The sequence below is a fragment of the Cornus florida genome, unplaced genomic scaffold (genome assembly GCF_030987335.1).
Source record: "Cornus florida cultivar Cherokee Brave unplaced genomic scaffold, ASM3098733v1 CherokeeBrave_3.0.0_Hap2_Chr05, whole genome shotgun sequence".
In the NCBI taxonomy this organism is placed as follows: Eukaryota; Viridiplantae; Streptophyta; class Magnoliopsida; order Cornales; family Cornaceae; genus Cornus; species Cornus florida.
The window spans coordinates 77,449,045-77,472,748 of NW_026775575.1; the positions used below are offsets into that span (position 1 = coordinate 77,449,045).

At 34.3% G+C, this 23,704-nt stretch overlaps 2 protein-coding genes across 8 annotated transcripts; one reads left to right on the plus strand and one right to left on the minus strand.

The window, feature by feature from the left end:
* Positions 1-614: 614 nt before the first annotated feature.
* Positions 615-9,063, plus strand: LOC132306963 (U1 small nuclear ribonucleoprotein C-like). Of its 7 annotated transcripts, XM_059804583.1 has the most exons (10): positions 615-868; positions 977-1,126; positions 1,553-1,614; positions 1,701-1,760; positions 2,029-2,069; positions 2,179-2,221; positions 2,811-2,852; positions 2,919-3,177; positions 6,671-6,943; positions 8,778-9,063. In XM_059804583.1, exons 5-9 carry the CDS (start codon positions 2,062-2,064, stop codon positions 6,928-6,930), a joined length of 612 nt encoding a protein of 203 aa, XP_059660566.1. In that variant the 5' UTR covers positions 615-868; positions 977-1,126; positions 1,553-1,614; positions 1,701-1,760; positions 2,029-2,061; the 3' UTR covers positions 6,931-6,943; positions 8,778-9,063. The 7 variants fall into 7 exon arrangements, 6 of the variants coding, with proteins under 6 accessions (XP_059660566.1, XP_059660565.1, XP_059660567.1 ...); XM_059804582.1 differs by lacking the exon at positions 1,701-1,760 and having other exon boundaries at positions 1,553-1,637; XM_059804584.1 differs by lacking the exons at positions 615-868; positions 977-1,126; positions 1,553-1,614 and adding an exon at positions 1,443-1,552 and having other exon boundaries at positions 2,020-2,069.
* Positions 9,064-12,084: 3,021 nt separating this feature from the next.
* LOC132306964 (uncharacterized) lies at positions 12,085-17,496 on the minus strand. The gene is made up of 5 exons (XM_059804585.1): positions 17,400-17,496; positions 13,794-14,560; positions 13,573-13,692; positions 12,443-13,465; positions 12,085-12,351 (listed from the first exon to the last, which is right to left on the minus strand). Exons 2-4 carry the CDS (start codon positions 14,538-14,540, stop codon positions 12,449-12,451), a joined length of 1,884 nt encoding a protein of 627 aa, XP_059660568.1. The 5' UTR covers positions 14,541-14,560; positions 17,400-17,496; the 3' UTR covers positions 12,085-12,351; positions 12,443-12,448.
* Positions 17,497-23,704: the final 6,208 nt, after the last annotated feature.

Genomic DNA, 23,704 nt, shown 5'->3' on the forward strand with positions numbered 1-23,704 from the left:
GCCGACCTTTTTTTTCTAGGTTATTTCAATTAAAATGAAAAATTATCATATGATCTCAGGTTAATTACTATCGGACACGTAAATAAATTTGTCAGCTTTGTATTAACTTTATTTATCTTTTTGTTTAGGTGAATAGTGATTCATTAGAATCAATGGTTTTGGACCATTTAATAATTTCTTAACAAAATAATATTATAGGTTTATAGTTTGTATATATTGTTTCAAATACAGTGGAAGAATAGTTTTAACATGCTAAAGAATTATTTTGGAATTGGGCTGGTTACTATTGAGCAATATTTTTCAGACCCAAATCGTTCTCACGCAGGATTACTTCTGAGATGGCAATTGGTCCTGACCCGACGGGTTCTCGCCCTATTGAACCGGGTATGGTAAAGGGTTATTTGAAAATGAACGGATTTGGATTAAAAAAATTAAAATGGAATAGTAGTAGATATTGTACACAGACAATACATCATTTCAAAATAATTTGGTACATGTACTTATACAATTTTGAATAATAAAATAATACGAAATATGTTATATTTGATTAGTGCACCGAGCACACTAAATATCTGCTCCGCCTAATCCAATACTTTTTCTCTGAAAAGAGTTTATGATTTTTCAGCCCTTCCGGCTCCAATTACATCATACTCTTACTCAAATTTTATTTAAATATATATGGGGGTTTTCCTTCTTTTTTTATTTTTTATTTTTTTTATAACCAACAGATCTCATGTCTTCTCTTTCTCTTAGCTTCCTCACCTCCCAACTGAAGAGCTCTTCATATTTGCCGCCACCTAGCAAGTGGTAGTCACTGCCATATCATCGGTCACCGGCTCCGCCCTTTCATTAGAAATGTGGATCTCATGTATTTCTTCCAATCTGTATTATTCCTCTTGCTTGTAATTATTTTGTTATATATATATATATATATATAAATCTATTTCTCTCGTACTCTGCATGTGTGTGAAACTAGGGTTTGGCTATGTAAACGGGTTCGGGACCGAAATGAGAGAGTATGGGGCAAGATATTTCTATACAGGCCGGGTAGAGTTCAAGGAAACTTGTTCGAAATTAGCTCCTTTGCCATTCCCCTCACTGGCGTGCACTCATACACACAGTTAAGGTATGCTTGGTTTGTTTTCATAAAAATGTTTTTTTATAATTCTTTCTTAAAAGTTTTTGAAAAGTATATTCAGAATTACAAATCAAAATGTCTTTTATAATTATTTAAAAACAGTTTTCTATTCTTATAATTTTTTAATATTATTTTCAGAATTATAAACCAAACCAACAATTATACTGTAAGTCAAATAAAATTGGCCTCGAAAACCTTTAAATGGTGTAAAAAATTAAAATTTATAGTGAATTAACTGGAATAGTTTATGTTTCTAAAATGTGGATATAAAATTAGAAATAATTGTTGCTATGTGCAGTTTTAAAATTTCGAATACTTAGCGTCATCAAATTACAAAAATTCCCTGCCATTTTAAGGGCTTTAGTGCTTTACAGGGTTTTTATCTTTCTAAGCTTGAATTCGCCATCCTTTTAGGTTCGTGCTTCGAACCCAGCTGTGATTAAGGTTTTACCTCATCGGGGCTTCTGATTCAACTGGTCGAACTTCTCTGCAATTCATTGTAAGTTCACACACCTTCGTATGGCCTTAATTATTTTTTTTTTTCTTTTTTGTTTTTTTTCAGAGATGAACTTTTTCCCGAGAAAATGATCAGATTCGAGGCAACATCGATCAATCTAACAAGGTTATTGACTAATTTCTGTGTGGACAAACGGAGTCTTTGCAATGATAGACAAGTTTTCTGGTTTTTTACATGTGTGTGTATATATATATATCTGTGTGTTTGAGTATGTATGTGTATATGCATCTCTATTTACAGATTACTATATCAATTATTGTATTCAGTAGAAAAATTTAAGCGATTCGTTTCTATTTTATACGCCATAATGTAATGTTGGGTTTTCTTTATGTTGTTCTCTCCCATCTTTGCTTATGTGTTCTAGTTTCGAAAGTTTGCGGGCTGTTTCCTCTTGCCTTACACAATAATGCCTCGGTAAGTTTGATTTCTTATTAAATTTTGATTATATATTTAGTCTTTGGCCTTTTTCTAAGAGTGTCTACCTTTTTTTTCCCCACTTATTAGTTGGTTCTATATTTTTCAGATACTATTGTGACTATTGTGACACTTATCTGACACATGATTCTGTAAGTCATCCTCTATTTATATATGCTGTAATTTTTGTAGAATGTCAATGCAGTAAACTGTTCTGTGCTCATTGTACTAATTGTAACTCTTACGCTAGAGAATTAGGATTTTGGAGTCGTTTTAGCGATTGATTTGAGAAATATCGTGAACCAGGTTGCATATTCTTCTCTAGAACCGACCAATCTGGTCATGTACAAAAGAACTCTAATCTACTCAATAAAGCCTTGTCCCAACTATTTGGTTTCAGCTGCCTGTAAGCTACCAAACACGACCTCATTTTCTAGGCTTAGGAATGATTGTGTAAGAATGAGACACTAGGCAGAACATAGGCAGAGTTCTGGTCATTCATGCACAATATATTTTCGAACAATTATCTATCATTAGTCCTTTATTTTATTTAATTTTTTAATTTTTACTACACTAGTGCATAACCAGCCGTAAAAGTAAGAGTAGTTTATCGGAATGATTGTCGTTTTTGAAATTTGAAATATCTTATGTGTTACTCTCATTTTTAACATTCCGGCAACTCTGAGGAGGTAATGATTCTTAACATTTTATATTGCTCACTGTTTCTTTTTGTCATTTCAGCCATCTGTCCGAAAGCAGCACAATGCAGGCTATAAACACAAGGTTTGCTCTCTGTGTTTCTAAAAGTGTAATGCTCCACATTGTTTTGATATTTCTTATTCTGTACAGGCAAATGTGCGAACCTATTATCAGCAATTTGAGGCACAGCAAAACCAAAGTTTGGTTGACCAGAAGATCAAGGAACATCTCGGGCAAGCGGCAGTATACCAGCAAGTTGGTGCTGCTTACAACCAACTGAGGCCCCGTATTCCTATTCTACCTCCTCCTGTATTGCCGATTGCAGGGAACACACAGTTACCTATGAATTCACCATTACTAGCAGGATATAGGCCTCCAGTTTTGCCAAGACCAGCTCCTGGCACACAAGGTAAACTGGAACTTTACAGCTTTGAATATGTTCATTTGCATGTCATCTAAGTGTTGACTTTTCTGGTAGATATTTCGTGCTTGCAGTGATCCATGTATATACGCATTTGCACCAGGCTAAGATTTGTGATATTTAATTTTATCAGTGCCTGTATGATCAAAATTTGGATCTTCAGGTATTACACATGTGGATGGATCTGGTCATTTAAGGAATGGGGAAGTGTATTATGGTGCTTATCAATATTTGGGAAAAAAATTGATTTGGCCAGCAAAATGATTTAGTTTAGGGCTCTGTAAAATATGTGGATGGCTCTGTAAAAATGATTTAGTTGAGTGGTCAGTCTTCAAATTGAAGGAATGTAGGTGTATTGACATTTGGCAGTGTAAAAACCAGCATCGGTAATTAATTCAGTAACTACTGCTTAGTTGACACATTAGAAGAGAATTTTACAAATAAGAGTCACGTATCATTTAATTCAGAGATCTATTTGAGAGAGAGAGAGATTTTAAACACATTGCAGTGTCCATTGCTCTCTATTTTTTGTGAATGTTTATAGTTCAGTTCAATTGATATTTTAGCATTTAGCATCTTACTAGTTATTTAGGCCTTTAGGAGGTGAACTCATTTGGATTCTATACATTGCAGATTTGTCCTCGTGAACCTGGAATTTGAATAGCTTTCAGGTATATATAAAAGGTGTTTAGCAACGAGGGCAGCATGAGAGAGGCTTTTGTAGAATTTTGAAGTGGAACTTACAAGAAATATTATATATATTCGATTTTGCTTATTTAGTTCCACTTTTGAGAAAATACTTTCATCTAGATGCTTTTAGATATGTGCTTGAAGAAATTAGAGGGGATCTCTAGTTTTGTATCTGGGCGCATTTGTACAAGAAGCCTGACAAGAACAACTAAGATGGAAGAGACATTATATGTGGTATATTATATATCATTTTACTGCAATTTATTTGGAAGAGATTTTCATTTTATGTCTTCTTTATACACATACCTTTCTTTTTTCCCGTGTTGGCTGGGAAGTATCTGAAATTCTAAAATAATATATATTTCTAATTGGATACACCTGGTTAAGTAGAATACTTTGGATACGACTGGACAGATTTGTTAATATATATTTCTAATTTTCTTTCTCTATCTTTATGTTTTATCAATTTGCCTTTTTATTCATGAACATATTGGTGATTATATTTACATTCATAATATTATGGAAAACTAATAAAAGTGATTTTTTATCGTGTCATAGTCATATCCTGTTTCCGTTTTGCATAGGGGAGGAGAAATGGAGGGTGTCTCCACCCCTTTTGGATACCGTAATCATCCCATAATCACGGGTATTGAGTAAGCCTATGTCTGAGACTTGACTTCCCTAGGATTTTAACACTAGAACTCTGGGTTATTGCCCGGAAGCCTTATGTCAACTCAGTTACCCACTCAAAGTGCTGACTCAAACTTTTTTTTTTTTTTTTTTTGACATGTAAAATGTAAAACTGCGCATAAGCGGAAATGTTTTTAAAGATTGAAGTGAAATCTTTTCGGCCCATCTTGTCGCTGATCTGATGGATATCTGCTTGTTGGCAGTTGAACTGTCAATTGTATACCATGCTTTGTGTCACATTTGTAGTAGTCTTAGGCGGGAAGAGAACCAAAAGATCTGTCTGTGTGTGGTTCAGTTGAGGAACTTGAAATTCTTTTCGTGTTAGGTTGTTTACTACCAATTAGTGAATTTTCAATTATGGGTAATAAATACCCTTCATTCAGTGGGTTCTGTCATAAATATTGTCGGATCTTCTTAATCAATCAACAATATTGCTTTCAATCCTAAGCTCTGTAGTCAGGCACCTGTACGATCACAACATAAAATTACCGGAAAATAAAATGAATTATAAGAAAGAGGAAGAACATTGGTTGTTTGCTTCCATCAGGTTCTTCCTTTAGTCTGTAAAGACATTTGTTAGTGCAGCGCTGATTTCCCCTTAGTTAGCAGAACTAGCTCCCATGTCTGGTTTGAATAGAGTGAGTTCATTTCATCATCCATAGCACACTCCCACTCTTGGTTTCAACCTGCAATGCTTCCTCAAAACATTCTGGTTTACCACTGTGGAGGGTAGGTTGATCCTCTTGCATTTTTGCACAATTTGGGTAATTACTTCTCTCTAGTTCAAGCCTTATGACATTTATAATACCAAGAAAGGTCCCTAGAAGATAAACAACAAAAGATGAAAATAGTACTTATACGCATGTAGTAGATGCCAACTTTTGTGGTCAAAACTCCCAAGGTTTCCTTGACTTTCACTTGCACCCCATTGTTCTCTCTGTTAGGACTGCTAGCAGAAAATTGTGAAATATCAAAAGTACGTTTGATTGACAGTAAAAGATAAAAATAGATGACAAAATTACCCTCAAGCCATTTACCTCACATCTTTGCGGATAAAATTGTAAACTAATTCATTGCAATTCCATCTAATAACGGAAGAATTATAAATCTCCAAAATAATAGATAGAAATAGTGCAAATAGAGCCATTATGACCTATGTTATATGGACTCGGGTACGGGTGTCGGACACGGGTAAGTATCCATGTGTCGGACGTGTCAAATCTCCAAATAGAAGGACACACGGACACTGCTAAATATTCATTTTATTAATTATTTTATTTTATTTTCTAAAGTAAAGTAATGTTTTTATTTAATATAATGTTCAATATAGGCATTTAACTCATTTTAAAGTAATAATATAATGTAATTGAATGATTGGTTATACTTTTTAAGTACATGTCTAACCAAAAGTATCAGACACATATCTCATACCCATGTCTGAGGGATATATGTCGGACACGGGTACTTCGCTACTTTTGAAGAGTCCATGTAATAGAGATTACGACACCCATCACAGGAGTCGTTCCCCAATTCAAATCTTATTGGCTTTGCCACACCTATGCATTAAAAATTGCAGCAAATAGTAAATGTGTAGAAAAGGTTATTTCACATGCCTCGTTTAATTGTTTGGCCGCCCAACCTTACTAAGGGGTCGAAGTGTAATAAATGCACATCTATTAGGACTCCAAACCTGGGGGGTCTTGGTGTAATTTACTTGAATATAAATTATGAAAATTCCTAAGTACCTAATTTCTATTAAAAATGCTATCTGATCTGTAGGTGCCTGCCTGCAAGCGAGCTGGTAGACTTTAGACATTCGTACCATAAACATGTGAACTTATTTTTCATATATTTGTTTGTTCTGACGTAATTATACCTAATACCTGCAACTATATCTTAATCACTAATGTACTAATAGTTCCTAGTTACTTGCAATGCATACTAATAGTTCCTAGTTACTTGCAATGCATATAACTTTGATGGCAAAAGTCTTATAATTTTGTGGTACTTCTATATAACATGTTTCATTTTATTCACAGATTGTCAGTTATCCTGTTTCTGTTTTGATATGGTGTATTTGAATTTGTATTGCTGTTGCTAGGTTATATGTCTGCTCCCACCATGCCACCAATGGTTGGGCCATCTGGTGCTCCTTCCTTTCTTGGTCAAATTAATGGTCTCCCAAGGCCTCCGATTCTGAATCCCCTGACAATGGTTCCAGGGAGCACAGCGGCACCTACTTCTAGTGGTGCCACTTCAGTGGTGACACCAGCTATGTATCAAGCCAGTCCACCGGTGCCAACATCTGGAAGTTTTGATAGTTTCAACTTGAATGCTGAACCAACTGAGGCTAATCATTAGTTCGTTGAAGCTGGTGCGTTTTTCTTTTTTGTCGCACGGAATAATATAACCGACAGTATAATTGCATCATGATATGGTTTATTTTTCTTTTCTTGTAAATTTAGTGCATGTTTTTTTTTTTTAAAAAAAATAAATTAACTTACAGAAATTAATATACAAACAGAGATTGGGCATTAATCATGGTCTCAAGGGGATCATCCTAGGTGGGCCTCACTTTTTTTTTTTTCCCCCACCCCTTTTACATGATAGATGAAACTTCATCAAAAGAGATGGTGATGCTAGAAAGATAAAGCATAAAAGATATATATAGGAATGGAGAAATTTAAAAAAAGAAAGAAAAACAGTACAGACAAAAAAAAAAAAAAAGAAGCCCCGAGGACTTTAAGTCATCATGGCATAGGGGTTTCAGTTGATTTTTGTTACTAAACCTGGAACTGAGCTGAAATAGGGTTGTTAACTGTAACCTAAAACTGCGCTTTAGAAATACAAAACCAAATTATATTGAAATGATGAAAGTCTGTTTTAGGTCAGGTTGGTTTCAGTCTTAGCCATTAACTGTTTTGGGATTGTGGGCAAACAATAAAGGCTACAAGTCTGCATGCTGACTGCTTAAGCAGCTTTAACGGACAGGTTAGCCCAACGGCAGCGTGGCTCTTGTTTGGGGTAATATATATGGATGGTGAATGTGTGTGAAACTTTAAGGATGCAATTGATGTGAGAATACTGACTCGACTCATTTCCTAACAGGCCTAGTTGTGGTAGGAGTATAAAGAGAGAATATAGTGTGAGTTTAAGTAAAATCTTAGAATAGAATAATAAGATGCAAATAGAGAAAATAAGACTCCTATTTGTTACAGATCTGTTGTGCTGGTCATGCGTTCTTTGGTGGCATAACGACCACTATTGCGTTGTCATTTGAGCACTAGCGTCATTTGTCTCATCTGGGAAAAATAGTTTGATTAGACAAAAAGATTTTCTCCATCTGGCCGGTAGCTTCTGTTGGAAACCAAAATCATACTTTCTGAATACCGCTACCATCACCTTTGATTTTACAAGACCCAATTACCTACCTTCTGTAATATCTGAACTCCAACATCCTTTTACCTTCTGTGCGTTCCATTCAAGCAACAAATCCTTAAAACCTCTTTGCATCATTGACAAAGCCCAATCAAAACACTGTCATGTTAACCATCACTGTCAATCCACTTCATTTTTACAAATAAGACCTTAGGAAAGTTTGATCTACATCGTGTGCCGATAGTTGATTCTGATGACACCAGCAATGCCGGCTGATAACAGTGTTTGTGGGTTTAGTTGATGGTGATTTGCCATTCCTGTTTATTCTAATTATGTAATATGATGGTAATAATTTGACTGTGTAGAAGAGAATGTAGTTTTTCATGCACAGCCTTGTATAACTGTGATGGAAGGGAGATGAAAGAGGATTCCTAGTTTGCTGTCTGATGACTAATTACGAGGAGGGAAAGTCTGGAAGGGGAAGAAACCAGAGAAACACGCAGTGATGATTAACGGCATTAATAGTGGCCAATACTCCAGTCCCTGAGGCAAAACTTAATTGAGGAACCACATGACCTGCACTGAGAGACCTGTACCCAAGTCATGTTTGAGGTCTAAAAACTAAGTTTGAAACTTACATGTCTCACTTCAGTTGTGAACAAAGGAATAATGCAAATTGAGAATACAAAAAGACGTCCAACTTTTTTCTCTTTTGCTTTCTAAACTAATAATCCGGCCAAGAAATGCGATAAGTTTTCATCATGGCTCTTTTTTGCATTATTTTTCATTTGTTCTTGACGTGTGTCTTCATGAAAACGCTATTCTTACAGGTGACAAAGGAGCAGACGATAAGCATGACTTGCGGAGCTACTCTCGTGGTAGATTCTTCTTTTGCAATGCTTAATTTTGGGTCATTCTTTTTTTTTTTTTTTCCTGAATGGTATGTTTTTGGGTCATTCAAGTTTCCAATGTGTGCGAACTTCTCGTGTGTTGCTAAATGCAGGGGACAGTTGTGTGATTAAAATCATGAAAACCATTTTAGTTTCTGTTGCAAAGGATTGCAACTTCTCAGGCATAATTTTCTTTAAACGTACCAATGAATGGCCCTTTTGGTAACCGTTTTCGTCTTTTTGTTCATCTAAGAGTAAATTTTTTATTTTTATTTTTATATCTAAACTTAAAAATAAGCAGTGTTTATGTTCTGTTGTTTATTAATAAACAGAAACATTGTTTTAAAACACAAAAATGTTGAGCTTGTTTTGAAGACGAAAAGCAGAGAAGGCTGAAGAAGACTTGGCACGCATAGAAGTGTACAAATCAAAACCCATTCTCACTCACGAAGTGGGATTTTGTTAACCTTAAACTGTTTAAAGAAAAATATAACACAATAAGCACAAACGAAGGTTTGGTTGTCTTTTGAAGAACTTGAAAATAGAGACATATATGGAAAGTGAAGACTTCATTTTTTATTTTTATTTTATTTTTTCAAATTTCAGTGCTCTTCAAAGTCATCAAGCAATTTTATGAAACAACAATAGGGAACCATTTTTTTTTAAAAAAAAAGCATATAGACACCATTTTTTTTTTTTTTTTTTTTTAAAGTTGATCAAACATGTGATAAACCATGCGTTGACCATATTTCTTTCAAGTGAGACCAATGGAGCGAAATAGACGGGAATAAAGAAAAATATCAGAAGAAAAAACTAGCAAGTCATTATTACTCCTAATGACCAAAGGCCTTGTGTCTAAGTGCTATTTCCGTAACCTTCTAAAATGGATGGTAAATGTTTGAATCTTTAAAGGAACAGAGTGGGTGTATGAGTTTCTTGTCAATGAAAAAAAAATAAAAAATAAAAAAAAATTACACGTATGTTCCGTTTGTTTAGACGTAAAATATTCTTTTTGAAAAATATTTTTCTTTTTCAAGTAAAATATTCTTTTATTTTTACTTTGTCGATGTTTGGCAAAGGTCTGCATTGAGATTAAGGCCGAGTCCATCGGGCGGGGTATGGAAAATAATCTGCCGAAAATTTATAAATAAATTATTTTTGTTAAATTTTAATATTTGTTTTTTGCGTAAATATTTTACGACAACCAAACACAAAAAAATAAAAAAATATTTTACGTCCAAACAAACGGAACCGTAATGTAAATAAAATATCTCTCCAATAAAAGCATAGAAATTATTACTTTGAAAAATTACAATTTTGCCCTTTTTTTTTTTTCTTACTAAATGGAATTGAAATATAAATGAAAAAATTAATAAGGCCCTTACTATTCATTTCACATCAAAAATAATAAACACTAGTTTAGATGGCATAATTTTTTTGAAAAGATTGACTGAGCACCGGTGAGAACAAAATATACGAGTGTATGCTGCAAATCTAATGGTTAAACCATACCTCAAAAATTTCAAAGAAAGTCTAAATCCATTTCCAAAACCCACTCGTTAAAATCACATATAAAGATATTAGTAGCATGGAAAAAACACAATATCAAATTTAGAAAATTATTTTTTAAAGGGTCAGTGATGTAGCGGTATTATTCTCTTACTTTCTAAAAGAAAGTTTAGAGTTCAAGTTTTAGATTAGACAAGTGTGTGTGAGTTATTAGGGAAAAAAAAAAAAAAATTCAGAAAATTCATGACAAAGAAGTCCATTAAGCATTATTGATCCATGCACCAACTTTTCCAATCAAATCAACTTTTCTCATTCCTCAACCTTTAATCACTACCAGGGGAAATATGCTCACATTTCCTTATAAATAACCGGCTCAGGCTCTCTCTCATCACTATGTAATGGCAGTCCAATCAGCGTCTCTTCCCTACCAAGGTTTTGGTTTCCATTATTGGTTTCATGATTTCTATGATACCAAATGGGGTCAAAGTCAACGCCATCATAAAACATACGAGTTGATGAAGACTTGACATCGCCCAATCTAAACATCATTAAATGGCAGTTATATTATTCTAGTTGTTTTACATATTATCTAACAATGATTTTTTTTAAAATAAAAAATAAAAAATCGAGTTAGAAATAAGGCTATTTTACTAAACTGCAAATCAAGTAACATCCCTCCAACCTGTCAGCGGCACGCTCAAGGAAACGCAAATGAATAGAGTGGGTTGTAAAGTGTTTTAGGTTTGTGTATAGAATTGTGGGGTATATTGGAGAGCTTGTAGAAATGGGATGATTGAAGAGAATTTGAGAACAGTAGGGAGTTTTGTACATATATTTAGGTTGGTGAGTAGAATGTCTATATAAGGAGTGAAACTCTCATGTGGAGTCACGAAGTTAATAATGTTAAATTCAAACGATGCATTCAAAATATGGAATTAGTTTGCATGCCTGACACCTTACATATTCCCAATGTTCAGAATAGAACGTTAAAGGGGATCAAATCAGCCCTGTGTTAATTTAAAAAATTAAATTTAATTTGAAATATAGTTGATAAAATTTTGAATATTAATAAATAGAAGAATTAGAGTTTCTTAAATTTATTTATTTTTAATCCATGTTAGCTCTGGAAAAACAAAATATGAGAACAAAGGACTTCACCTCCCTACACGGACGAAAGTCAACCAATCCCAATTAAATCCTCGTCAGAGACTCTTATCATGTACTCCGTATATCAGTATATCCTTCGTCTGGTAGTCTTCGGGATTTGGTTCAAGGAAAAATAAGAGAGAAAAAATAGGTTATAGCACATACATCATCATACATAGGTGCAAAAAGAAAAATTTTAAGAAGAGAAAAAAGAAGAAAGTTTTAATGTTTTCAACAAGAGAGGTTAGATTTGTGTCATCTGAGCAGTAGTGCCATGAACATGACTACCCAATAACGCTAGAGCTTATGCATTTTACAATAAGCTTCTTTTTATACCCCACATTGTGAATCTGGTAATAAATAGGTCTTGGTAAGCTCGTGGCTGAGCAAGTTAGCTCTCCTATAAATAATGCAGGCACTGCACTTATTTTTTGGGATTTAGTTCTAAATAGCCATGTTTTTGCTATGAAGAGCACCTATAATGTACTGCATATATCTCACGAAGTCGCCAACTATAGAAGCCCTGTAAAACCTGCCAAGTGCAAAGGAGCACCTAACTTTAATTGTGGTGATCATCATATAGACACCCATCAATCAGTCAATGTTGCTGCTCAAAAGCAACTATTCGCATGCTCAGCAAAAGAATGTTACACCATATTTTCTAATCCTCAATTCTTCCTCATTCGTTAAGTAAGAATGTTTACATCATCCAGACTAAGATTGACCAATCTGAACTGGAAAAGGAAATGTAATGTGCAGCAATAAATAAACTCCATTAACCTACTCGGACAGCTACAACATTTGAAAGGAAGCACGATCAGCCACCACAGCGCTTGATTTCTTGTCACCCAGTAAATTCCTGCGGAGAAAACAGCGGCATATTCAGTTCATACGCATCTAAGGAGATGAGCTAAAATTCAAGAAGCAAATAATAGGTGAATAGAAGTGACCTTGGTTCAGCGGTATGGCAGTGCCGGGCCTCCAAAGGAATATCGAGATGAGACTGTTGTGGGTGGATATTCTGGTTCTCTCCCCATATGTGAATATCGAGACGAGACTGTTGTGGATGCATATTCTGGCTCACCCCCCAAATGAGAAGAGTATCGAGCTGGGACTGATGTAGATGTATATTCTGGCTCACCCCTCAAATCGTGGTAGTTCTGATTGTAATCTGAAAGCATATGGGAAGCGTATGTGGAGTACGACCTTTCTGCTTCATTGGGAACCAATCTTCCAGTATGATTTCTGGTGTCACGCTCTATGTAATTGGGGTTGCTTATGTAATTCTGTCTTGCTGTTTGAGAATAAGACTCTGGAGGAGCTGCCACTGCCCTTGGCAGTGTAAGATATCGTTCCACCAATGAGTTGGTGTCATAGTGATAAGTATGGCATTGATCCTCCGGATATTTGTTTAAAGCAGTAGTAGTCATTCCACCGATGGGAGTCATCGAAGGAGGTTGTTCGCGTTGAACACCAAGACCATAAGCTCGATACTCCTTTTCACTGAGAAAGCGTGGATCATGACGAAATGCCTCATTCTGCACTAACGTTGCATCTCCATTTATGGAAGCAGGGTTCATCAGAATCCGCTCCCTTTCTTGATGAGTACTGTAAGGATCTAAAGCGGGTGAAACAGGAGCTGCAGCATTTGTCATAACATGCCTTTCCCGTCGAAGACCATAACTTCGATACTCTTTTTCAGTGAGAAAAAGTGGATCAGGAGAATCCGAAACTCTGGGTAAAATGGGGTGCTTAGAAGACTGATTCCTTTCATGATAAGCTGGGACAAGATTCCCTACTGCTTTGCTACTACTGTGATGATCTCTATATACTTGTTCTCTGCGAGCTACCTCACTCTGTGCAGTTGCCGCTGGCTGGGGGTAGATTATTGGTGCCGGTACAGGCTCTTGAATAGAAGATTGTGCATTTGAATGCCATGGCGCAGGACGGAATAGCTGAGTCAGTTTTTTCACCTGCAAGGGAGACATCATCACAACAAAATTACAAGGAACAGTGATTTCAGAGTTACAGTAAAACACAATTTTTTATTTTCTTTTAGTAAAAAGGAATATCTTCTCACCTGCTGGACAGTTAACTCAGTCTTGAACTTGTGTGTTTTCTCATTGTAGTCCTCCTTGATTGCCTTCTTAAATACACTCTCAGGTAGTGGACGGCAGTCCTTGTGAATCTCAAAGCGGACCTTCAAAATGACCAATTGTCAAGAACACACAATAGAGACTATCCTAGAATTTAAAAGCACAGTAAACTAAGATCATGAAACAATAGAACAGCAAAGTGGACCTGGACAGGGAAGGCCCCACCAAAGGCAGCTGGTTCAAGTTTCATGCCACCAGCAGAAGATGCTTTGTAGATTCCATACATAAGCTTGAGGTCAAAATCATAAAGGAAAAGTTTCAGACCAGGTTTGACAACTGTCACAAGCTCTTGTTTGTTTGATGGAAGGCCCATTACACGATAGCGGTAACAATCCGGTTTGGTTTTTGCATTGCACATGAAAATCAGTCCACCAAGAGTTTTCTCACTCTTTTGATCCCTATTACTCGTTTCTCCAGACTTCTCATTTATAATTTTCTTCTCTTTGTTTCCATGAGGTGAATTCAAGTTCCTTCCACCACTTTTTCCACTGTTTTCTCCAGACTTCCCATTTATAATTTTCTTCTCTTTGTTTCCATGAGGTGAATTCAAATTCCTTCCACCATCTTTTCCACTGTTTTCTCCAGACTTCTCATTTATAATTTTCTTCTCTTTGTTTCCATGAGGTGAATTCAAATTCCTTCCACCTTTTTTCCCAATGTTACTACCATCTTGTTTACCTATTTTTATAGGCTTCTTTTCATCCTTGTTTCTGGCTTCAACTTGTGAAGTATTTTTTTCTTCTTTCAGTTGTGTAGAATTTGGCGTTGAAGATTTCTTCACAATTTTAGGCTCAGGCTTCAGAGACTTTGGGGTTTTCTTGTCAGAGTGTGATGCTTTTGTGCTGGATTCGGCAGCTTTACCTGTTCTTTTCTTGTTTTTCCCCGATGCCATAGTTTTCTCTGCCTCCCTAGCTTCCAAAGTCAATATTCCCAATGTGTTAATTTAGTACGTAGTTTAATTTAAATTCTGTCTATGAAGAGCATTGTTACAAAAAGAGCAAATGTACCAGATTAAGACAAAAATGAGATATCTATATGGCATGAAGAAAATGAAGAACAGAATTTCAGCACTCAGCACATGATAGTGTACGCCCAAACTTCATTTGCCAAAAATCTTGCAACATCATAGTTCTAAGTAGACTATGCCAAACTAATATGCAGTGCAGCTGAAGTTTTCCTAATCTTGCTTAAAATTGAGGTAGACACCTGTTTTTTTGCACTAAATAGGGTAGTTAAGTTTCCTGCCAGAATTAATTCATCATGGAATGGCTAGGTCCCAGATATAATCTACACATATGAGGTACCCATGGGTTATTTTTATATTCCAAAATAGGAAGTTTTTCGCCAATTTATTGTCATGCAAACACGCTCAACTTTCTAGTCAGTCATACCACCCCCTAAAAAGGGGGAAAAGGTCAAACTGCCAGTTCAAAGCATAGTATGGCTAAACATCAGATATAAATATGATAAGGCATTAAGATATATATATTTTTGATAAGCAAGACAATGCATTAGGATATGCAGCTGTATTCAGTTGATTATTGACAATAGGGAGATTTTCAAGAAAGAAAAAAATGCTTTTGCATTGAGTGTTACCATGCATGATGTTTGTCAAGAAAAATTAGGTAGCCTATAAATTGATAATATAGTGGCCATCGTATTTTTCAAACATGAACAGAAATATCAATCTCATTTTGAGGTTTTCTAATGAAATATTGTTATATATAATCCATAGAGGTAATTATCCAGTGTTGATCCGACCTACTTTTGGTGCTGAGAGGGATAGAGTGGAGACAAACCAAACCTTTGGCATTATTTTTGCACAAAGTGGATAACCTCTCAAAGTTGAACCAGCATTCTCACGATTGTAAGTTTGATATGTAAGCCATATATCACGAAATTTAAAATCATGAATGATTTCTAGCAAATTTTTTTGTGCAACATAAAGACAATATTTTTGTAGAAAGAAAAAAAAATTTGGAGCTGGAGGGAGATTAGGGGAGAGCAGTTAAATGCATATAAATGTAGCAGTAGAGTTTACAAAAATTTCTTCAAGATAAACAAAGGGTATTACCAAAGTAGTGCCACTAGTGCCTTTCTCTAAATAGATCGAACAAACAATTATCCATACATCAGATACTTCAAAGTACTTTATATATAAAAAAGACTCCGTTAAAGAACCTGAAATTCATCAATCCAATAATTGACTGAAAATATTTAGTTTCAAAATCAAAATATTTTGTAAAGGATGGTAGCAGTACTAGCAGGCACCTAGGCACAGTTAGGAATAAGTTTTCATAATGGTAAAAATTATGATGAAAGCATGCTAAAGAAACACTTTGACAGAAAAAAAGAATCTTCCATAAGAGTGTTTCCCATTTATGGAGAAAACATCATATAATTGTCCCTGGAAGCACATTAGTATAACACGAGTGTGAAAACTTCTACCTCTTCTTTCTCTCTGCGAGATTGTAAATTCATTCTTACATCTATTTGTATACAATAATAAATTTGAAATATTATCTTTTATGCAAAAACAAACCAACCTTTCCAGATGATGCATGCTAAAAAAGAAATAAATAGCAAATCACGCATCTTAGCCTCACCTTGGAAATCACAAGTCAAATAGCCCTTCTAATATGGGAATTAACAAAATTTCATTGAGAAGATCAGAAATGGTCATGAAATAACTATACGGTGAACATTCACATCCAAAATACCCTAACATACCATAAAACTATAAAATTCCAAGAAGACACTTTAATTCACATCGGAGTTCAGATCACACACTTATATTCAATGCCATCATCCAAACTAAGAATCAAAGAATCCAAAATGGTTTATGGATAAACAAGGAGATAAATACCGCACAATCTGAAGGCAATAAGTTAACCCAAAATATATCTTTGACCACCACCTAAAACTATAATATGATTAATTGCATTGCACCATGTGTACAAGAACAAAACTTACTTCATAAAATCAAATTCAACGATCAGTTTCATATACAAAGATCTTTAAAACATAGTCCAACATAATACATTACAACAATCATGATTACCTTTCCGAGTCAACCAAAAACAGGTGTGCAGAAGGGCACCGTTTGGCTAAAGTAAAGGAAGATAACTCCCCTTCAGATATGCACACCTGGAAGTCCCACAACCCACTGCAATTTTATAATGTTAGCATCAAATGGGAACTTCTTCACATAGGCTCCACTTAACAAACGACATTACCCAGTGTATGTTATGCAATAGGGAGGGCAATACTCGAAACAGACCTAACCTTTCACATTATTGTCCATTCCAAAACTCAAACTTGGTGTTCACTCTCATCAATTCAAGATAATATATATTTTTATTATTTTTATTTTAACGAAATGATTTTGCACAATTTATAAACAATGATTCACAGTTCTACCCAACAGGGGTAAAAAAACACAAATCCATGATTCAGAACGCTCGCAACTTTTTTTTAAAGAGAATTGCTTTAGTGCTAACTCCTAACTAGATAATAATAAAACAGACAACTTTCTGCTAAATTGGTAGTTATGTCATCATGATTAACCCTTCCCTATCATACCAGAGACTTACAGGAGCGTTAGAGTGAATCATTACAAGAAAGAGAAAAACCCTAAAAAAAAAATTCTTTTTGAACGTGAGTGAATCGTTTCGATGGAAAGAATAATCTGAACAGCAAACACAGCAAAACGAGAGATTTTGAGTTGAAGAGAGCTTAGTAGTATACTGACCCGAAAGACGATGATGTTGATTTTGAACGACGCCAAGGAGCCACTCCACCAATTCAAAGAGATTCGAGAACGAAAAGGGTTTCGGTACAGAGACACTACGTTATATGAGGATTAGAATGCCATAGTTTATTTACCCATTTTGCCCTTTGTCCCGTACACGAGTGGTAAGTGGGTAAACGGGTGGAAAGGATGGACCGTCCGCCCACTGTATTGTACAACATTCGATCCAACTCTAAAAGGAAAGGGAATATGTCAAAAATCACAACAAAAAATAATTTTTTTATTTAGAAAGAAAGAAAAAAAAAAAATTACAATTAGAGGACAAAGTTGATGAAATTTTAACAAGAAATTCGTTCGGATCTCGAATTCACATTATCAAGTTTTAATCATAATTTGAATTGGACACCTTATTCAAAAGTTCTATCTATGTTAAAATATTTTACATTAAAATATACATTCCCGACTTTGGATTCACACTAAAATACACTATGGTTTGGGGAAGGGAACTAGAGACTTTTTGGTAGCAAGATTTTGATATCAGCACCCTCAAATGTATGAGAAATTATTTATTACGATAGTTGCAATAATGACGTGGTGTAACAAATGATTACAAAAATTCCACCAAAATAAGATAAACTTATAATAAAATCAAAAAACTGATATACGAGTATAAATTTTGGTGGAGTATTTGTATAGGTCCATTACATCACGTTATCCTTGCAATGGTTGCATTGAAGGAGTGGAGACAATTTAACATCTAACCTTTCCTTTTTCTTTTCTCTTTTCCATTCTTTTTTCTTTTACTTTTCAAATTTCTTAAATTTTCTTTTTAAAAAGTTACATTTACATTCTTCAATCAAACCATAATTTTTTACTTCAAAGTTAAGTTCTTCTTGTTGGGATTATATGCCCTACAAGCCAATTATTTATTATTAATTCGATATTTTATTAATAAATATGATATTCATGCATTGTGCTTTACATATATTTGCATGAGATGCATTATTGTCCTCAAGTTGCATTATAGTTGACTTAAGTGTATAAATGAGATTTACACGCAGGAGATTTGGGCTCACCGGTTTCTTGCACCTTGACATTATTCGCAATCATTGATAAAAGTTGGGTACTTTTATTTGTAAGACTGTAACACATTTGACCTCTATAAGATAGGATGGTTTATCTCGACTGATGAGCGCTGAAAAGTGCGTATTTAAACCCCTTAAACTTAGGCATTCTAGTACCTTTATCTATCTTACTTTACTGTTTTAGATTGATTTCGTATTATTTCCATTTTCAGGCACTTATCCCGAAAATAAGCTAACTCAGCCAAATAAGAGTAGAAATGAAGCAATTCTGGGATAAATCAAAGAAAGGAGCTAAGTAGAAGCAAAAGGAAGAAAAAGGTGAAAATCAACATCTTCGATCGATCTCAGATCAAAGTTCGATCGATTCAACATGATCGATCTCAGTACTTCAAGATGGATCAGAGCCATGATGACATTTTCAGAGATTTCAAAAGTTCGATTGATCCAACATCATTCTTCGATCGATCGAACTGCTTTATCCTTATCCAAATGATTGATCTTATCTAGTTGTACCACCCTAGCAACCACTTTTGTCCTTTTCCCAAAAATATCTTCAAAATATCTCAGATTTATCTTTATCCAAAAAGCGCCACCAATGAAGATCGATCCAGCCTAAGTTCGATGGATCTTAGTCATGTTCGATCGATCAAAGTCCAAGGTTTGATCGATCGAACTTCCTCCAGTGCGAAAAAGTTAAATTTTCAGCTTATTAAAAGTTGTCCTTTATCTAATCATTAGGGAATATTGTGTGCACAACCTTAGCTCATTTTGAGTGTCATTTGACCTACCTACATAAGGATAATGATTGTTTTTTACAAAGGAGAGCTAATATCACATCATACCATATCATATCATCTCTTGGAGAGCAAGCTTAAAGGAGGAGGAGGCTAGAGACACCATTGGAGACTCTTCATCATCCAAGGAGCAAATCTCTACCATGAAGTTAGCCCTTGAGGGTTAGAGAAGCACCACCATGAGTGGCTAGACATCCTCTTAGGGCTAGAGTTAGCCCCAAACATGTTTTCTACATTTTGATTTTGTGTATTATTGAGGGATTAGTGTTGTAATACATGTTTTGACACTTTTAGATTATAGATCTTGTTTATTCAATGATTTATATGGTTTAATGCTTCCAATTGATGATTTCATTCTATTCATATGTTTATGTATGCTAGAATAGATGTTTATGTGTTTGTCTCTATTTCTTGTGTTATTGATGCATGTTTATGTGTATTAATATTATAAATCTAAAGATTGTCAAAACATTGTGCTTAAAAGAATGCTCTTGTGATTTTCTAGATGGTCCATGCTCATTTCTTGATGGATTGTGCCTCTCCCTTAGCTTAATTAGTTTAATTTCATGTTATTAGCTTAATTGTAGTATAGTTGTTAGATGGGAGGACAATCTATGGTTGTTATTTGATATTCCATACTTTTGAATGCAAGTAGCATATGTCTCTAACCTTGTGGTATATTTGGCTTGTGAGCTTAATGAAAGGATTAATGACTTGCTAGATATGTTGTGCTTTTCACATGCTATTTAGAAAATATATACTTAATTGCTAGATACATTGTACTTTTCACATGTTGATTAGACAATGTATGCTTAATTGGTCACCCTTACTAATTGAATCAACCAAACACACACACACATCATTATTGCAACACACATTTTCCTCATTAGTCACTAGTTTAGGGTGTAGAAAAACATTGCTTGGTGGTGACCTCTAAACCCCAAGATCTCTTTTTCTCTTTCTTACTCCTTATTGCATTCAATTATTTAGTTTAATTTGTTCTTTAGTTACTCAACCAACCAATCATTTGTTTGATCACTCGACCTACTAACCCTAATAGCGATTCCACAACCAAGTATGACTCCAATCCCTTGGGACGATCCTTACTAACCCTAACTATATTTTTAGTGAAGGTAGTAGTGGCTTTTATAAATGTAAAACTTGGCCCTCGCCTTAATTGCACACTCTTAAGCTTGTGGTGCGGCGACACACCCATCATCGACCATTGGGGTAGTTGACTCTAAGGCAGTGTGTTAATGTACTTGGAGTACATTGAACTGGATCACCGTAAGATCACACCATACAAATTACTATTATTATTTTGGTGTGATTCTTAACTACTAGATATATTAAGCTCTAAATCTTAAGAGGTTTAGTGGACTCAAGTTTCAGTATTGGTCACTTTGACTTACCAACATGTGAGATCTTTTAAGGTCAATACTATGGTATCTTGGGTGGCTAATGTTGGAGCTCTGGGAACACAAATGCTCTACATGGAATCCACACTCTTTATAAGAGTTAGAATATCCCCTTGGTGCAATTTAATAAGTTTGATCACTGCAACCTGGCCAGGACATTTTAGTAAAATGTTTACTAAATTATTTTTCTATTATTTATTTAGAAAAATATTTATTTAGAAAAATTCTTTTATAAAAGAAATTAAGTGATTATAAGGATTAAATTGGTTACTCAAGGAATATAAGAAGTAAGCATGCCTTAGGTGGTACAATATTTATTTTCCTTGGGGCTACTTATGGATATTCGGTAGTGGAGGGACTTATATGTAGTTATTTAGTATGACATGGCCTTGTTGTAATTTCAAAATCCTAGAGTGCAATTACAATATTATTGTGGTACTTATTGAAATTAATTAGATAGGATAGAGTTATGAGATAACTTTATCTCTATCTAATTGGAGATAGGATAAGAATCCTTTTTGATCCTCATCTCTAGCCCCATCTATATACACGATATATTTCTCTTATTCGAGTATATACAATCTGACAGAAAAGAGAATAACAAGGGTGAGAGATATAGGGTTTCCACAAACCTGTGTATTCTGGGAATATAGAGGTGAACGTTTACTGGTGTTCAAGGCCAAATGAGGACCAATTTAATTCACTGTTATTCTCGAAGTGTTGACGATTAATCAATCGTTCAAAGGTATGAGATTCCTTTACAATATTAATTGATTTGATGAAATATCATATGGATACGATCCGGAAAATTTATTTAATGCTTCCGTTGCGCCTTCAATTGGTATCAGAGCAACCCACATGCTTTTCATTAAATCATTACGAATTATGATTTGATTTATTGATAAATGTCTATGTTAGATTTTTTTTTTTTCATGATCATGAAATTAATTTTGATAGCATGAATAAATCTAGCATGATTAAATCGATGTGTTCGTAAAAGATCTTGCCCATCTGATTATTGTGTACCTAACGGCTTGTAATGGGATGGAGTGATTTCCTAGAAAAGCCGCTGGTAATAGAAAGGAGGATTCCGGTATTCTCCTATTGTTACTACTATATATATGTGTGTGTGTGTGTGTATATATATATATATATTTTTTTAATAAGGATTTTGCTGAAACAGAATATCATGCCTATGTGATGGGCTGTTCGTATACAATAATGATTACTTTTATTATAGTGAGTTTTGTGATTCTTCAATCTATTGCTTAAATCACATGCCATGAATATTATATATATATATATATATATATATATATATATTCATTGTTGACATCAATTAGTGATCTAGGCAAAGTCTCTGCCAATTACGAATTAGGCAGAGTCTTTGACCCAGTCCAGTATTGTTGTTTGTTAATATTCATTCCTATGTGATGGGTTTTCTGTTACAATGGGATTATATATATAGATCCATGGATGCATGGTGTTGCCGAGGGAAAGAAAAGAAAATGCCCTGTTAATGTTCTCAGTTTTAGTAACAATAATAAAATATAATAATATTATTTTGATTGAACATTGTGATTGGCCAAAGGTTGTTCTCTTGTTTCATTTAAATATATATTATTATATTAAGTAAATGGAATGGAGTATTAGAATGAACTACTAGGTTTTATTTATCCTTTCTGTATTACTATTTAATTATCAATTTGAAACTCTCAGTATTTGAGTTTCTTGTGAAAAGGTAAGTTTTCACAAATTAAAAAAATACATAAATAAATGACATGGCGTGGGTAGCTCTTTTTTGGTCTCTATGGTGATCAGTGCACGCCCATGTGATGGGTGTAATGCAACAATTGGTAATTAAAAGATTACCAAAATAAAATTATTTTTGACCATGGTTGGACGTGTCCAGAGATGGTTATTAGTTTGAGGTTTAATTGGAAACTCATACTTTATTTAAGGCTATTTTTAAATAATGAATAGAGTAACACATTACTCTTGCTTAATACAAAATTACCTATGTATAGAATTACCCCATGTGATGGGCTGTACATAAAGGGATATATATATAATATAAAAACTAAGTGGGCCATAATATATGCATGGGTTCATAATTAATGAATATAATATTTTGTTATTATATTTGTTTGGAGTTGAAATTAAGCACTCTTTTAACTTATTTACAGTTCTGTTCATACCAGTTTTAAAATGCAATCAGTTTTCATTTTCAATTCTCCATGGAAATATGCATGTATTTCTATGCATATCAGTTTGATTGCAGGTGCAGATTAATTAAATTAATCTTTCTCATGGCCCGGTTGAGTTTTAATTTATTATTTAATTGCATGTGATGTAATTAGTTAATTAGAGGTGGCCTTTTTAAAGGGCTGACCCAATAAAGGTTGGTTTCCCTAGCCGAATAGGACATTTATTTTATCTTGTTTAGAATTTTTTGTAGCCCTAAATTGGGTATAGGATAAAGCCTTGTACTACATTCTCAAAATCTATGGTTGAAGTTCTTAAAGAGTTCAAGAAAAGATTCAAACAAGATAAGAGTCAAGGCTTCTAATGGAGAAATTTGGAAGCACAAGGTGATCATGAGATGATATTTAACTGGCCATGAGAGGGGATTAGCACTATTTATGGTGCAACATGATTTTTATTTGCATGCTTATATTCATGTGATGATTATATGCTTGAATGTCATGCTTAATCCATGAATTGCTTTAATTATGTTTTATTTAATTTTAAACTAGATAAAATTGGAATTTTTTAATTGGGTAGTTTTGGAAAAATTGGCAATTTCCAAAATATTTTTGAAAATTTTATTTTCTGAAAATTTAAAATTTTATTTTTAATTAAATTTTGTGGAAAGTGTAGGATTATCCCATCGTTAAGCTCAAGAAATTGTGCTAAGTTGACTCAGATGGATTAGGCTCATTGAGCCTAAAAGAAATTTTAAAATAGATTCCAATATTATTTAGATTAAAATTAATATTGTAATATGT

Excerpts from the sequence above, each read along its gene's own strand:
- LOC132306963 (XM_059804582.1), top strand. Across the intron at positions 2,222-2,810 it reads CTTATCTGACACATGATTCT|CCATCTGTCCGAAAGCAGCA; the intron begins GTAAGTCATCCT and ends TTGTCATTTCAG. Across the intron at positions 3,178-6,670 it reads ACCAGCTCCTGGCACACAAG|GTTATATGTCTGCTCCCACC; the intron begins GTAAACTGGAAC and ends TGCTGTTGCTAG.
- LOC132306964 (XM_059804585.1), bottom strand. The coding sequence starts at position 14,540 with ATGGCATCGGGGAAAAACAAGAAAAGAACAGGTAAAGCTGCCGAATCC. Across the intron at positions 13,693-13,793 it reads GTGGGGCCTTCCCTGTCCAG|GTCCGCTTTGAGATTCACAA; the intron begins GTCCACTTTGCT and ends GTCATTTTGAAG. Across the intron at positions 13,466-13,572 it reads CTGAGTTAACTGTCCAGCAG|GTGAAAAAACTGACTCAGCT; the intron begins GTGAGAAGATAT and ends TCTCCCTTGCAG.